Source organism: Pseudozyma flocculosa (assembly GCF_000417875.1).
Source record: "Pseudozyma flocculosa PF-1 unplaced genomic scaffold scaffold00021, whole genome shotgun sequence".
NCBI lineage: Eukaryota > Fungi > Basidiomycota > Ustilaginomycetes > Ustilaginales > Ustilaginaceae > Pseudozyma > Pseudozyma flocculosa.
Window position 1 is genome coordinate 297,099 of NW_006920889.1, and position 13,225 is coordinate 310,323.

Sequence of the window (13,225 nt, forward strand, 5' to 3'; positions counted from 1 at the left end):
CATTTTCCTGGGCAGGCAGGCTGGCTTGGCCCCGAGACGAGCGCCGCCGCCTGGCAGGCCAGTCTGCTGCGTGCCCTCATCGGCCGCCCTCGCTTTCGCATATCGCACGACCAGCGAGGGCGGCGCCAACAGGCCAGCCAAACGGCCCAGCGCCAGGGCCAGGGCCAGGGCCAGGGCCAGGGCCAGGGCCAGGGCCAGGAGGCTGGGTCGCAAGCAGGCAGCCAGACGGCCCGGCACGGTTGCGCAACGTCTGCTGCCTCACTCTCGGGTCGCTCTTCTCTTCTCCTCGGACACACCCTTGACGCTTGCCTCTTGACTCTCTCTCTCTCTCTCTCCTGTGCCTGAGTCGCTCCTGTTGAACACCCACCCACGCCTCCCAGCCTCGACCTTTCCGACCACCACGCCCAGCTCTCTTACGCCCGCACCACCATCGCCTCGGTCTCCGCCATCCGCATCTGTGGGCCAACCTCCGTGTTTGCTTTTTGGGCTCCGTGGTTTCTTGTTTGCCTCTCGACCGGACCGACACCGCTGCGCACTCTGCTTTTTTCCCAACGCCTCGTCTGCATTCCACCCTTTGGCCAACGTCCTCAACCTCTCCTACCCTCATCTATCCCGGGCACTCACGACAGTGAACCGGCACGCCTCGAGCCGCCATCGCAGCGCAGCGCAGCAACCGCTGTCCGTCTGCCGCATCTAGCCCTGTTCCTGCCCGCCTTGGTTGCAGGCGTGCACCTCCCTGAACACCACTGCGCAGCTCTCGCCAAGTCTCGCCAACCTGCTGCCTCCGCATCTCGCAGCTTGTGTTCGGCGACGAGACGGATACTACTGCGGCTCTGAGCACCAGCACCAGCAGCACCAGCACCAGCACCTACCGCCGTCCGAGAAAGGCTAGGTGCAACCCTCTCTGCACGATCACCCCCTCCAGCTCCCCTCTCCGACACGGCTCCCCGTCAAGGCAGTTCGATCAACCCGATGCAGTCCCTGATAGGAGGTCAGGCGATGGCCAACGCGCCCTCCAACCTCGGGACACCCGCCGGGCAGGGTGCCGGACAGCAGGCGGGCTCTCAGATGCACCTCGCCAACGGCCACAACGGTGCTGGCGGCGCGGGATCGTTTGGCACCGTAGGCGGCTCCATGCAGAACGGCGCGGGCGGTGCGGGCAGCGCCGGCAACACGCAGAACCTCGTCTACCCGGCGCTGCACCTCCACCCGCTCAACGACACCTTCGCCCCCAAACAAATCAACCTTGCACCGCCTGGACCCAACAACCGGATCAAGATCGGAAGGCAGACCAACGCCAAGACGGTGCCCAATCCGTCCAACGGATACTTCGACAGCAAGGTGCTTTCCAGGATGCACGCGGAAGTGTGGTGCCAGGATGGAAAGGTGAGTCGGCGTACGGAGTGGCGGGGCACGAACATTGATGGGGTTCCTGAGGGCCCAGCGTCAGCGGTAAGGATCTGCCTCTGACCCTTTCGACCTTCGGCGCCGCGCTTGCGACCCGACCCTGCCAGGTCTTTATCAAGGATGTGCGCTCGTCCAACGGCACCTTCATCAACGGGGAACGGCTCTCGCCCGAGGCGCAGGAGTCGGACGTCTTTGAGCTGCACAACGAGGACATGGTCGAGTTTGGAATCGACATCGTCGGCGACGACAGCAAGACCATCATCCACCACAAGGTGGCATGCCGTGTGTACCTCGTCATCACGGCAGAGGATGCGCTGGGGCTGCGCAACGACTTTGCCAGCCTCTACCGCGGCGGCGTGCACGGCGGTCCCTTGGGCAACAACGGCGTGGGTCCGGGTGCCGAGGGTGGCCTCCGACGCGGCAAGGCCGGCTTCAGCTTCGACCACGTGCTCAGCAAGCTGCAAAACGAGCTGCAGCGGAGCAAGGAGCAGTGGAACGACCTCGGAAGCCTGACGACGACGATGCACGACATCCACGAGACGCTGGGCGGCGGCGCGGCGCCGATGGCCAACCCTCCGTACCAGCACATGGTCCCGCCGCTGCCGAGCACCGAGGCGCAGTCGAGGGAGGCCGCCGAGTCCGCCTCCAAGCACGCGCAGACGATTGCCGGCCTTCAGGCCCAGCTCACCGAGACGCAGGCGTCGCTCACTTCCCACGTCGACAAGATCAAGAGCCTCGAGGAGATGCTGTCGGAACACGCATCGATCAAGGCCGAGGTCGGCGCCATCAAGATGCAGATGGAGCAGGCGAAGCGGGAGATGGAGCTGGCCACCGAAAGAGGCAGCAAAGGAGGCGCCAGTTTCGGAGCCCGCCTCCGGCAGCTCGACGATGGCTCCGTCTCGAGAGCCGCTCCTGCCGACGACGACGACCTCGACGACGGCATGAGCGTCGCCAGCATGGACACCGTCCTGGCCGGTGACGACGCCGGGAGCGCCGCCACGCTGAGGCGAGCGCCAGACGGACATGTGGGCCCTAGAGCGCCGCCCGATCTGCCGCCTGGCGTCGAGGATCCAGACAAAGAGGCCAGGGAGCAGGCGAGTGAGGGGGACGCCGAGCAGGCGACGGCCGCCACTGCGGCAGCGCATGCTGCCGGAGAGTCAGCATCGGCGACGGCGCGGGACGACGAGCTGCGAGCTCAGAATGCAGCGCTGTCGGCACGCCTGGATCAGCTCTCGAAGCAGCTGGAGTCGGCGCTTGCACTTAGCGAGGGCCTGCAGAGCCAGCACGCACAGGTGACCGAGACCGTCAAGGTGCTCGAGAGCCGGGTGCGGACGCTGGAGAAGGAAGTGGAGCAGAAGGTCGGGCGGGTCGAGGGGACCGTTGCACAAGCGATGGAAGGTCGATGGACCGAATGGCGGCAGGAGATTGAGGAGGGATGGCGCCGCGAGCGGGAAGGATGGGAATCGGAGCGGGAAGAGCTGCGCAAGGTGGTCAAGGCGTGGGACGAAGCCAACAGACGGATGGAGGACGAGCTCAACGGCGAGTTTGAGGGTGCTGTGTCCGCATCGGCACCGCATGCGACTTCTTCAAGCGTCGACGCAGCGGAAATGCAGGACGCAGCGGCAGGACCTTCGAGCTCAGCATCCGACGGTCTGCGCAGCAAGGAAGCTACCGGCGGCAAAGTGGCCACCGTCGATGGCGCACAACCGAGAAACAACGGCAACGGCAGGCGCAGCAAGCGCAAGCGCCACGTCAACAGCGCTCTGCGGAGCCTCCTATACGGCTCTAGCGGTGCCGGCACCCTGGTCAACGGATCCGAAGTATCACCGCGCTTTGGAAGCGACGGCGAAGGCCAGGACGAGGGCGATGGCGAATCGAGCCGCAGTGCGGGCTCCCGCGCAGGCCGGTGGTCCGACGACGAGGGCTCGTCAAGCGGCCAAACGAGGAGCGTTGCCGACTCGACTTCGACGAGACCTTCCGTCTCAACCGGCATCACCTCGCCCGGGCTATCTCCGGCCAACTCGGTGGCGGGTCGCAAGTATGGCAACGACGGTGGCACCGACAGAGCCGTCGGGGCTGGTTCCGGGCGCGGCGAGCTCGGACCACATGGTGGCAGATATACCAGCAAGGACGTGAGTCACGATGGACCACATTCCCTCGAAGACATCCCGTCGGACTGCGCAACGGGACATGGACTTAGACGAACCTTGCTGACTTCCTCTCGCACACCTCCGTCACTGCTTTCCTGCGCACGGCTCGCTGGACGAATAGTTGACACACGCGGGCGGACAGACCATTTCGGCGGCAGCAGCGGGAGTTGTGGTGGTCGGCGTCGCGGCTTGGGTGTTGGCAGGAAAGAGCGGCATCGCATTCTCCATCCCAGCCTCCGCCAAAGTCTAGAAGGGCACGTCGAAACCTCCGACTTGGCGCTGCGCTTAGCCCAGGCTCGCCAGCGCGAGCCTCGCTCTTGCGCTGCCCAGCTGCGCGCGGCTGCATCGCGCAGGCAACCACAGCTCCGGCAGCAGCCGGATACAAGGAAGGCCGCCGCTTCCAGCGCAAAAGCATTCTGTTCGGCCGCAGGATTCCTGTCCGAGAAGGACTGAGTATCCCCCCGGCATCGTTCAAGAGACGACCGTCTCCACTGGCACCCCTTGGACATGCACGCAAACCCGCACGCATAGCTCGTCTCTGTCTGCCGACGCGCCTTGCGTGCCTTCCGCTCCCTTCCGTCTTGGTCGACATCGGGTGCAGCACCGTTTCAGAACATCGTCGGCCGGCCCTGGAAGTGGGCCTCCCCTCTGCACGACTCGTCATGCTCCGCACCGGGAGTCGACCACGCTGTGATATCACATTGATTCCGTTCATTACTGCTCCTCCCACTCCCAGGCTCCCTCGCCATCCCTCTTTCCTCCTCTCCTCTGTCGCCCCCTTCTTGAACCCTCTGTTGCACTTCCCCCGCTCGGCAATCTGCGCCCTGATGACATGACGACAACTGTGTTGCTGCTGCCAGCCTCCTCGACCTCGAAGAGGTCATTATCCTCATTCCCTTCGGGATGGCAGTGCAGAAATCGCAGAGATTAAATGGCCTCGAAATTCTGCCGAGGCGATCGCCGTATCGCCCGAGAAGCATGGCCGCTGCACGGACCTCGGTGAAAGGTGAGGCTGGTCGATGCACCCTCTTCCCGCGCCCTGCTCTGCCCCTCTGCGCATCATTCTTGCCACCCTTTCACATCCAACGACAGACACGACCACACCCACCGCACCCGCTCCCTTCTGCTGTGGTTGCTCCATATTTGCCCTCCTCATTGACGGTTTTGCCTCTTCGTCTGTCCACCGCTCGGATCGGTCCGGTACGATCCAGGGACGCTTTCGGTTCTATCCTGACAACCCTGCCTTCAGCCTTGGTGATGAGCTCAGGCGCGATGGTCCAGGGTCGCAGGCGGGCTAGCCTCCTGTCTGCGATTGTCGCGCTTTGCTGCCTTCTCTCTCTCCTTGGGAAGGCTCCCACGAGCCTGGCGGTGAAGCCCGGCGACTTTAAGAAGTGCAAAGACTCGTCATTCTGTCGCAGATTCCGGCGCCAGTCTAGCTACGTCGAGCAATGGCAAAAGGATCACGGCAAGCCTTTCACCTCTCCCTATGCGCTCCCGCCGGCCACGGAGAGGGCGCCCTCGTTCGACCAGTCCAACGCAAGGCTCTCTACGCCGCTGCGCTCCGCCCTCTATCCCGACATCGACTTTCAGCTCTGGTTCACCCTGTTTCGCGACGGCACCGCTCGAATGCAAATGGACCAGGTGGGCCAACGCTTTGGTGACTGGAAACGCTATGACCAGGCCCATCAGTGGGGCGTCGACCAGATGCCGGAGCTCGCCAACGGTCCCGGCGAGACCCAAGTCGAGGTCGATGCCGCGGCGGGCGTCACCACGGTCCACTACGGACCCGATCTCAGCCGAGCCATTCGCATCCAGCATCGCCCCGTCAAGATCGAGGTGCTGCGCGACGGCGTCGTTCAGGTCGTCCTCAATGAGCGCGGACTGCTCCACATGGAACACTTCCGCAAGAAGCCTCAGACATTCCCTACGGTCAAGACTGAGGGCAGCGCCGACGAGCCCAAGCAAGTCGTTTTCGAGGCAAGGAAACGGTCGATCCTCTCTTCACCTCAAGCATCTGAACTTGACGAACAGCTGGTGTCCCAGTGGGCCGGCTTTGAAGAAGAGGATTCGGGCGAATGGGAGGAGACGTGGGCCGGGCGGCGGGACTCGAAGCCCAAGGGACCTGAGGGTCTGTCCCTCGACTTTACGTTCCCGGGCTACCCGCACCTGTTTGGTCTTCCGGAGCACGCATCCCCGCTCTCGTTGAGATCTACGCGGAGCCCGGTAGGCGAAGCCGCGTCCGACGAAGAGGCAGGTCGCTTCCAGGACCCGTACCGGCTCATGAACACCGACGTCTTCGAGTACGACTACGACTCTCCGATGAGCCTGTACGGCAGCGTGCCGGTGCTGCATGCCCAGGGCAAGGACAGCGCCATCAGCATCTTCTGGCTGAGCGCATCGGAGACCTGGATCGACATCCACAAAACCCGGCCATCGCCCTCGACGACCGACTCGCACGCCCACTTCTTCTCGGAATCGGGCATCCTCGACCTCTTCCTCTTCACGTCTGCCGACGCCCAGACAAACATGGCCCACTTCACCAAGCTGGTCGGCCGCACTGCGCTCCCGCAGTACTTTGCCATCGGCTACCACCAGTGCAGGTGGAACTACCTGACCGACAGCGATGTCAAGGATGTCAGCCAGCGTTTCGACGAGGAAGATGTAGGTTCCCCCATGCGAAGCGGTCAGGCTGGCTAGGCGCCGGGTTCGTGCTGACGGTCAGCGAATCCCTTCACCTCTGCTCAGATTCCCATGGACGTCATGTGGCTCGACATCGAATACAGCAAGGAACACATGTACGGAGTGTGGGACGAAAAGGCGTTCAAGGACCCGGAGGGCATGGTCAAGGCCCTCGATGATCGAGGTCGAAAGGTGAGGCACCGTTTGGGCGCGTATTGCAGTCAGAAGGCCGAGGGCGCGGTCGGCTGACACCTGACGCCAATGCCCTGCCCGCGCACACACCACGGCACTGCAGCTCGTCGTCATCATCGACCCTCACCTCAAGAGGACTCGCGACTACTGGCTGTACGCCGAGGCGCAGGACAAGAAGCTCCTGGTTAAGGACTCGACCGGCTCTGGAGAGTATGAGGGCTGGTGCTGGAGCGGCAGTGCGAGCTGGCTCGACATGTTTGAGCCTGCCAGCTGGCAGTGGTGGGCCGACCAGTTCTCGCTCGCCGGCAGCAAGCTGACGGGCAAGATTCGCGCCAATGCCCGCAACGTCTTTGTATGGAACGACATGAACGAGCCGGCCATCTTCAACGGCCCCGAGATCACGTCGCCCAAGGACGTGATCCACGCGGGAGGGTGGGAGCACCGCGACCTCCACAACATCAACGGCGTCCTGTTCCACAACCAGACCGCGCGGGGCCTCCGCGATAGGGAGCTCAATGTACCCGCCTCGATGGGCGGCGGTAAGCGACGTCGGCCATTTGTGCTGTCGCGGGCATGGTGGGTCGGAACGCAGAAGTACGGTGCCATCTGGACCGGAGACAACCTCGGCACCTGGGAGCACCTGGCGGTCAGCGTCCCCATGATCCTGGCCAACAACATCGGAGGCATGAGCTTCTGCGGTGCCGACGTGGGTGGTTTCTTTGGCAACCCCTCCCCGGACATGCTGGTTCGCTGGTACCAGGCCGGCATCTTCGAACCCTTCTTCCGCGCGCACGCGCACATCGACACCAAGCGCCGCGAGCCGTATCTCCTCGACGAGCCCTACCGAAGCGCGGTCCGGGAGCTCATCAAGACCCGGTACCGGATGCTGCCGGTCTGGTACACGGCGTTCAAGGACTCGGCCGTCTCCGGACTGCCGGTGCTGCGGCCGCAGTATCTCATGTTCCCTCACGACGTCGAGGGCTTCGGCATCGATGACCAGTACTACATCGGCGACACGGGCCTGCTGGTGAAGCCCGCGGTCAAGCAAGGCGTCGAGTCGGTGGACGTCTATCTCGCCGAGGACAAGCCGTACTACAACTACTTCACCCACGACGTCTACCACGGCTCGACGGGCGGCAAGAGGGTCACGGTACCGGCCCCGTTGACGGCACAGCTGCCGGTGCTTCACCGCGGCGGCTCTATCCTGCCGATTCGGGAGCGGGCGCGCCGTGCTGCCGAGCTCGCCCGACGGGATCCCTTCACGCTCATCGTCGCGCTCGACAAGGTCGACTCCTCGCCGAGCCACGGCGGTCGTCGTGTGAGGGCGCAGGGCTCGCTCTACCTGGACGACGGCCAGACGTACGACTACGAGCAGGGCGATTTCGTCTGGCGGCGGTTCCGCTGGTCCTCGGATCCGGCCGCGGGCAGTCACGCCCTCGAGAGTGTGGACGAGACGCAGCTCAAGGCCCAGTCGGCCGACGTGGTCCTCGCCGACTCCAAGCAGGTCGCTCCGTATTCCACCACCAACCAATTCGCCGAGTCCATCCGCGACGTCAGGGTCGAGAGGATTGTCGTGCTCGGACTGGAGAAGGAGCCCAAAACGATCCGGATCCGCGGCGGCCGCAACGACGGACACGAGGTCGAGTGGACCTGGAAGGCCGGCGTGGCCGCATCGGGCAAGGGCGGAAGTAGCTTCGGTTTCGGTACCGGGTCCAGCGCGGCCAGCGAGCTGGTCATCAAGGACCCCTCCGTGCTGATCCGAGACAACTGGACCATCGAGTTCGAGTAGATGGCAGAGACAGAAGGGTCGGTCGTACGGAACACCGACATTTGGTCACTTCCGGGCCGGCGGTATGCAGGCAGCTCGAACGCGCTGCAGATTCGCAAAGATCGCCCCCCAGTGGAGAATGACACACTCCTCCCCAAGTTGAAGGTGCAGCATTGGGCCCCAGACGCCGATGCTTGTGCGGGTAGCGATGCTAGCGTCAGCGTCGCCACTAATGCTGTGCGAATTGCGAATGCATGTATGTACAGGGGATGTTCAGTCGTCTTCGGACGCGGAGCCGGAGAATAGGGCGATGGGCGAAGGTGACCGAGAGTCCGAGGCAAAGGGAGAGGCTGAGTCCTCCGCTTTGACGACCGCACATTGTGGAAGCGCGTCCTGCCGCGGACGTTGGAGCGACTTTGCCGCTCGTCCCATCGCGGGCATCGGCCGGCTGCGAGAACCGAAAGCGGCCGGCTGCGATTCGGTACGCCGGAACGCTGACGCCGTCAGCAGCGGCGATGACGATGACGACGTCGTCAAAGGCGCGGCCAGCGTCTGCCTCAACGACCGCGCGAAATTTGCTGGTCGACTGTGTTGGCGGACTAGGTTGGGCTTGGTCTTGCTGGGTGTGGCTTGCACTAGCGTCTGCCGTCTGCGTTCCCCGGTGATGTCGCCCCTCCTCTCGTCAACGCCAATCGAACGCGTCGGTGGAAGCGAAAGATCGGCTGAATTCGGCCTCCTGACCGCTTCGCTCTTCCGCTTGCTCGTTGCCCCCGTGATGAATGCTCGCACCGGCTCCAACGCCGCCGCCGACTTCGGATCTGAAGGTGCCTGCGCTGCTGAGGTGCGAGCGTCGCCACCGAAATGTGCAGCCAACACCAGGGGGCCGGCGCTGACGCTGCGGGCGAAACGGCGATCCATGTCGACTTCGCGACCCCTTCCCAAAAGGCTCTGCGAGTCGGCCGTTGGGCCGGCTCGAGATCGGCGTCCGATGGCTTGCTCCTGCTCGAGGGCGTCTTGCAGACGGGGGCGCGATGTCGACGCGCCCGGCCGCGAGCGGCTGGCCTTGCTCTTCGGCTCAGACCCTCTCGCTCCGACTTGAGCGTGCGTTGCTGGCTGCTGCGCTCGCTCCGACCGAGGCAACGGGGCGCGGCGCTTCTGCGGCGTCGGGTTCGAGACGCTTGGAATGAAGCATTTGCTTTTCAACAGGGTGCACTGGCGAGGCAGGGCGGCTAGGAAGCACGGTTCGACGATCCTCCTGCAGAGCCACTGCACGTCGTCGAGCTCATCGTTGGGATCCCTCTGCCTTGCAGACGTTCCGAAAGCCTGATCGAAGCGGTTGCTTGTCGGCTGCGTCGACACGCCGGCGACCGCGTCCTCCAGATCGCCGAGGAAGCTTCCCAGGTCGGAGTGCAGACTGGCTGTGATCTGGTCTAGGCAAAGCACATCGATGAGGGCCTCGAGACGCCGATTCAGATGCTCGGGATCGACGACAGCCGCACCCACGACGTTCAAGACATCGACCGTTTCGGCCTGAGCTGGATCGCCACGTCGATTCCGCTTGTCGCCCGATTTCTTCTGCCAGAGAAAGTAGTCGTCGTGCAGATCCTCATCCCGACTGGCGTCCCACCGCTTGGGCTTGTCCAATTTCCGGCTCCTTTTCTTCGGGCGCAGCTCCTTGTCACTTCTGGTGCCCTGAGGGGTGTTGGGATCGGACGATCCGGCTTCGGGTACTGCCGATTCGTCCCGAAACGTTCTCATCTTGATGAGTCGTCTTCGGGAAGGCTCAATGCAGGAACTGTGCTGCGTCGTGAGACGCAGCAATAGGAGGACGAGGAGGACTTGAAGCTGTAGCCTGCATCCCGGGCGACGTTGAAGCACTGTCAGCAGCGTGATCTCTGATATGCCGCGTCGTGCCTCTTCGTCGATGGGGAGCTGACTTACTCGCGGCTCTCGATGGCCCTCAGCCAGCGCGAGAGGATCGCTTTGAAGCCAGAGTTGTCGGGATTGTCAGACATGCCTGTTTGCCCACCCGCTTCGCTGACTTCTGCGACGTCACTTCCGGGCCGCATCAGACGAGCTTCGCTCTGTCGGCGCAGTGCTGCAGTGACCGCTGCTGCCGGACCCCCCATCAGAGCAGATTTGATGCTGCGCGCTTCATTGTGGTCGGGGTATAGGGTTTCAACGCCAGCTTCGAGGGTGTCATTGGGGCCGACGCATGTGGTTTCCAGTGCGCTGGCAGCTGTGCTGGCAAAGCGACGCTGAACAGTGGAGCGAGCGCGCAGCATCGTAGCGAGGCGCACGACGAGCTGCGAAATGTCCTGTTGATGGATGGCTTCAATCCTCTCGACGTAGCCTACGAAGTCGCCGAGGGACGTGTGGAGCTCTCCTAGCCATAGCGCATCGTTGTAGACCATCCACAGGTCATCGGTCGAAGCCGAAGCCTCAGCTTCCGGTACCGGCCAGATGGAAGTCGGAGGCCGCTCGAGCTGCAGCGGCAAGGTCTCTGAGACGATGCGAGGGTCTTGCCAGATTGCGGTAGATGCTTCCTGGGGGTGGGAGGGTCCTGCCGGGCCAGGAAGCGCAATTGGATCCTTGAGCAGGAGAGTACAGTCGGCATTCTGGAGGTAGCTCATGTTGGAGTGCTCCAGCGGACTGGCGATGCTGTGTGCATCTGTCGTCCGTGTAAACGTGGCTAGGGATTGTCAGCTACGGTTCCATGATGGCGGTCGATGGTCGCGAGGAGGCTTGCCAAGGAGCGTGCAGCGATCGAATGTGCAGGTACTTTGTCTGGCGCGCGTTGGCCTCGTCAAAGGGTCGGCAGGATTCGAAGGGCGGTGGTCAAGGCGGGTGGTAGGCGATGGGGCCGGTGGTGGTGTCTATCGACGAGCCTAACCGCCACCGTCTGTTGGATGGGGGTCAAAGCTCCGCGTCGCTCCAGCCAGAACCTCCACCTTGATTGTGTCGCCCGATGCTCCGTGATCGGGGCGACACGCTTTGGCGTGGCTCGGCCTGCAGGCCAGGCCAGGCCGGGCTGCCACGCTTAGAGGGCTGCGTGGCACGGCCCCCTTTAGGCTTCGGTGCCGAACCACCTCGACTGGGAAGAAGAAATTTGGCGGGGGCGGCGCCGGCGGGCGGCAAGCCAACCATCAACTGCGCCCTCCACCCCTCGTCTTGCCTCGTTCCCCAAACCGCTCATCGCCTTCCGCTCACCGCTCACTCCAGCGCCTTTGCTTGCTCCACGGTCCTCCTAGAAGCACTCGCAACCTCGCAGGTCACGCACCTTGCCGCTCGCCATGGATCCCACCAACATCTTTGATACCCAGTTCGTCGTCGACAAGATCGACCCCGATGGCAAGAAGTTTGACCGAGGTACGTCGCTCCATCGCCCTGCTGCACCCACTCGGCTTGCTCGAGTCGCTCGCCTTGCCCTTCTCTGACGACGTCCCTCTGTGTCGCTCTGCTTGCTGCCCGCCGTGCACCCGCTCTACGCTTGCTCGGTCGCCGTCCTCACAGTTTCTCGCATCATCGCGACGTCGCCGTCGCTCGACATGAACCTCTCGATCGACATTGCGACCGACATCTGGCCCGTTTCCGAGGGGCAACAGCTCACGTTCCAGCTCGCATCAACGCTCAGAAAAGACTCGGCCATCAAGTCGACTGGACAGGAAGGCGAGGGCAACCAAGACGCCTCGGCCGTGGCCGCGGAACGCGATGCCTGGAGGCTCGACATGCCTGGCAACGGTGGAATCGCCGACGACTTTGACTATGTCATGTACGGCAAGGTGGGTCCTCGCCTTGACAATGCCTGAGCAACGTGGTCTTCCCTCCTTGCCGCACGCCCTAGGTTGCGCCGCTGACATCCAAGCGCCGCTGTCGACCCCAATCGCCTCCACCATCTCTCTCCAACCCAGATCTACCGATACGACGAAAAGGCCAGCGACGAGGTCACTGTGTACGGCTCGTTTGGAGGGCTAATGATGGCCCTCACCGGGTCCTATCGCCATCTGAGCGGTGTGACGGTAGGCGCCAACGTCTACCTCCTCATGCGCTGAGCGCTCGCCTATGCTCGGGAGGCCGAAGTTGGATCTCTGCCAGCCAATGCGGCTTCCTCAGTCTTTTCCCCCCGTCCATCTCCATTGGCCTGCCTACCGTATCATCCGCGCCACGAGCAACCCCTGTACACTAGTCGATTCTGTCAACAAAACCCGCTCTCACTACTCTGAACCTCGAAGCCAAGAAAAGTAGGTTCACTGCCAGCCTATGCCCCTCCGGGAGGTTAGCCCAGCGAACCTGGCCAAAGCGGTGTGCTCAAGTCTGATCGGCTCGGCGCACCCAGCCATTTGGTAGGTTGAGAACAAGGAGCTCTCAGGCTAAAGCCGGTCGGGCTCTGCACAAAAGAGTGTGCTGCTGCGGCGGTCTGACGTCTGGCCACTTGACCCGATGTCGGATCTTCTTGCCAGCTCAAGGGACGGTGAACGGAGTGGTGTGGCGTACACGTACGTGTTGTGCAGCAGGGAGTTGAGTGAGCCGCAGGACGGTACATACAGTACTGTAGCATTCGCAAGAGCGGTGGGCCATCACGAAAGGATGTGTGGCAGCGGGCGCGTGAGGTCCTCTGATCTGCCGGGCCTCTTGGATGTGGAGCTGGCGCGGCTGCCTGCCTACCTGTGCGCTCAGCCACGACGCCGACGATGGCGTGCTTCGTCGCGCTCGGCAACACGGCCACCAGCGACCCGGGCAAGCCCTCGCCCTGGCGCCACAGCTACTCTTACCGGCACCTCGCCCTCGACCGCTTTCCAAGCAGCCCCCACACCAAGGCGTGCGACAGAATGACAGGCAGCATCACGACACCCGGAGCCTACGTCTCGCCCTTGGCCTGGCCTGCCAGCGCGCCATGGCACCATCAAAGGTGATGACAAGCAAGCACCCCGCCCCCCCCCCCCTCCNCNCCCNCCNCGCNCGCGCGCGCGACGTACGTACGTACGTACGTACGTACCGTACCGTACCGTACCGTACCCGGTACCCGTAC

The 13,225-nt window shown here is 63.5% G+C and overlaps 4 protein-coding genes across 4 annotated transcripts; 3 read left to right on the top strand and 1 right to left on the bottom strand.

Annotated features, from left to right (window-relative positions):
• Window positions 1-972: 972 nt before the first annotated feature.
• PFL1_05710 (uncharacterized protein) lies at window positions 973-3,807 on the top strand (the record flags this gene model as incomplete). The annotated part of the gene is made up of 3 exons (XM_007883245.1): window positions 973-1,386; window positions 1,515-3,539; window positions 3,679-3,807. The coding sequence occupies 3 exons, from the start codon at window positions 973-975 to the stop codon at window positions 3,805-3,807; spliced, it is 2,568 nt and encodes an 855-aa protein (XP_007881436.1).
• A 1,382-nt stretch (window positions 3,808-5,189) lies between these two features.
• On the top strand, window positions 5,190-8,217 carry PFL1_05711 (uncharacterized protein; the record flags this gene model as incomplete). Its single annotated transcript, XM_007883246.1, has 3 exons — window positions 5,190-6,218; window positions 6,303-6,428; window positions 6,532-8,217. 3 exons carry the CDS (start codon window positions 5,190-5,192, stop codon window positions 8,215-8,217), a joined length of 2,841 nt encoding a protein of 946 aa, XP_007881437.1.
• A 1,178-nt stretch (window positions 8,218-9,395) lies between these two features.
• Window positions 9,396-10,829, bottom strand: PFL1_05712 (uncharacterized protein; the record flags this gene model as incomplete). The annotated part of the gene is made up of 3 exons (XM_007883247.1): window positions 9,396-9,408; window positions 9,437-9,991; window positions 10,138-10,829. The coding sequence occupies 3 exons, from the start codon at window positions 10,827-10,829 to the stop codon at window positions 9,396-9,398; spliced, it is 1,260 nt and encodes a 419-aa protein (XP_007881438.1).
• Window positions 10,830-11,489: 660 nt separating this feature from the next.
• PFL1_05713 (uncharacterized protein) lies at window positions 11,490-12,248 on the top strand (the record flags this gene model as incomplete). The annotated part of the gene is made up of 3 exons (XM_007883248.1): window positions 11,490-11,565; window positions 11,710-11,978; window positions 12,108-12,248. The coding sequence occupies 3 exons, from the start codon at window positions 11,490-11,492 to the stop codon at window positions 12,246-12,248; spliced, it is 486 nt and encodes a 161-aa protein (XP_007881439.1).
• Window positions 12,249-13,225: the final 977 nt, after the last annotated feature.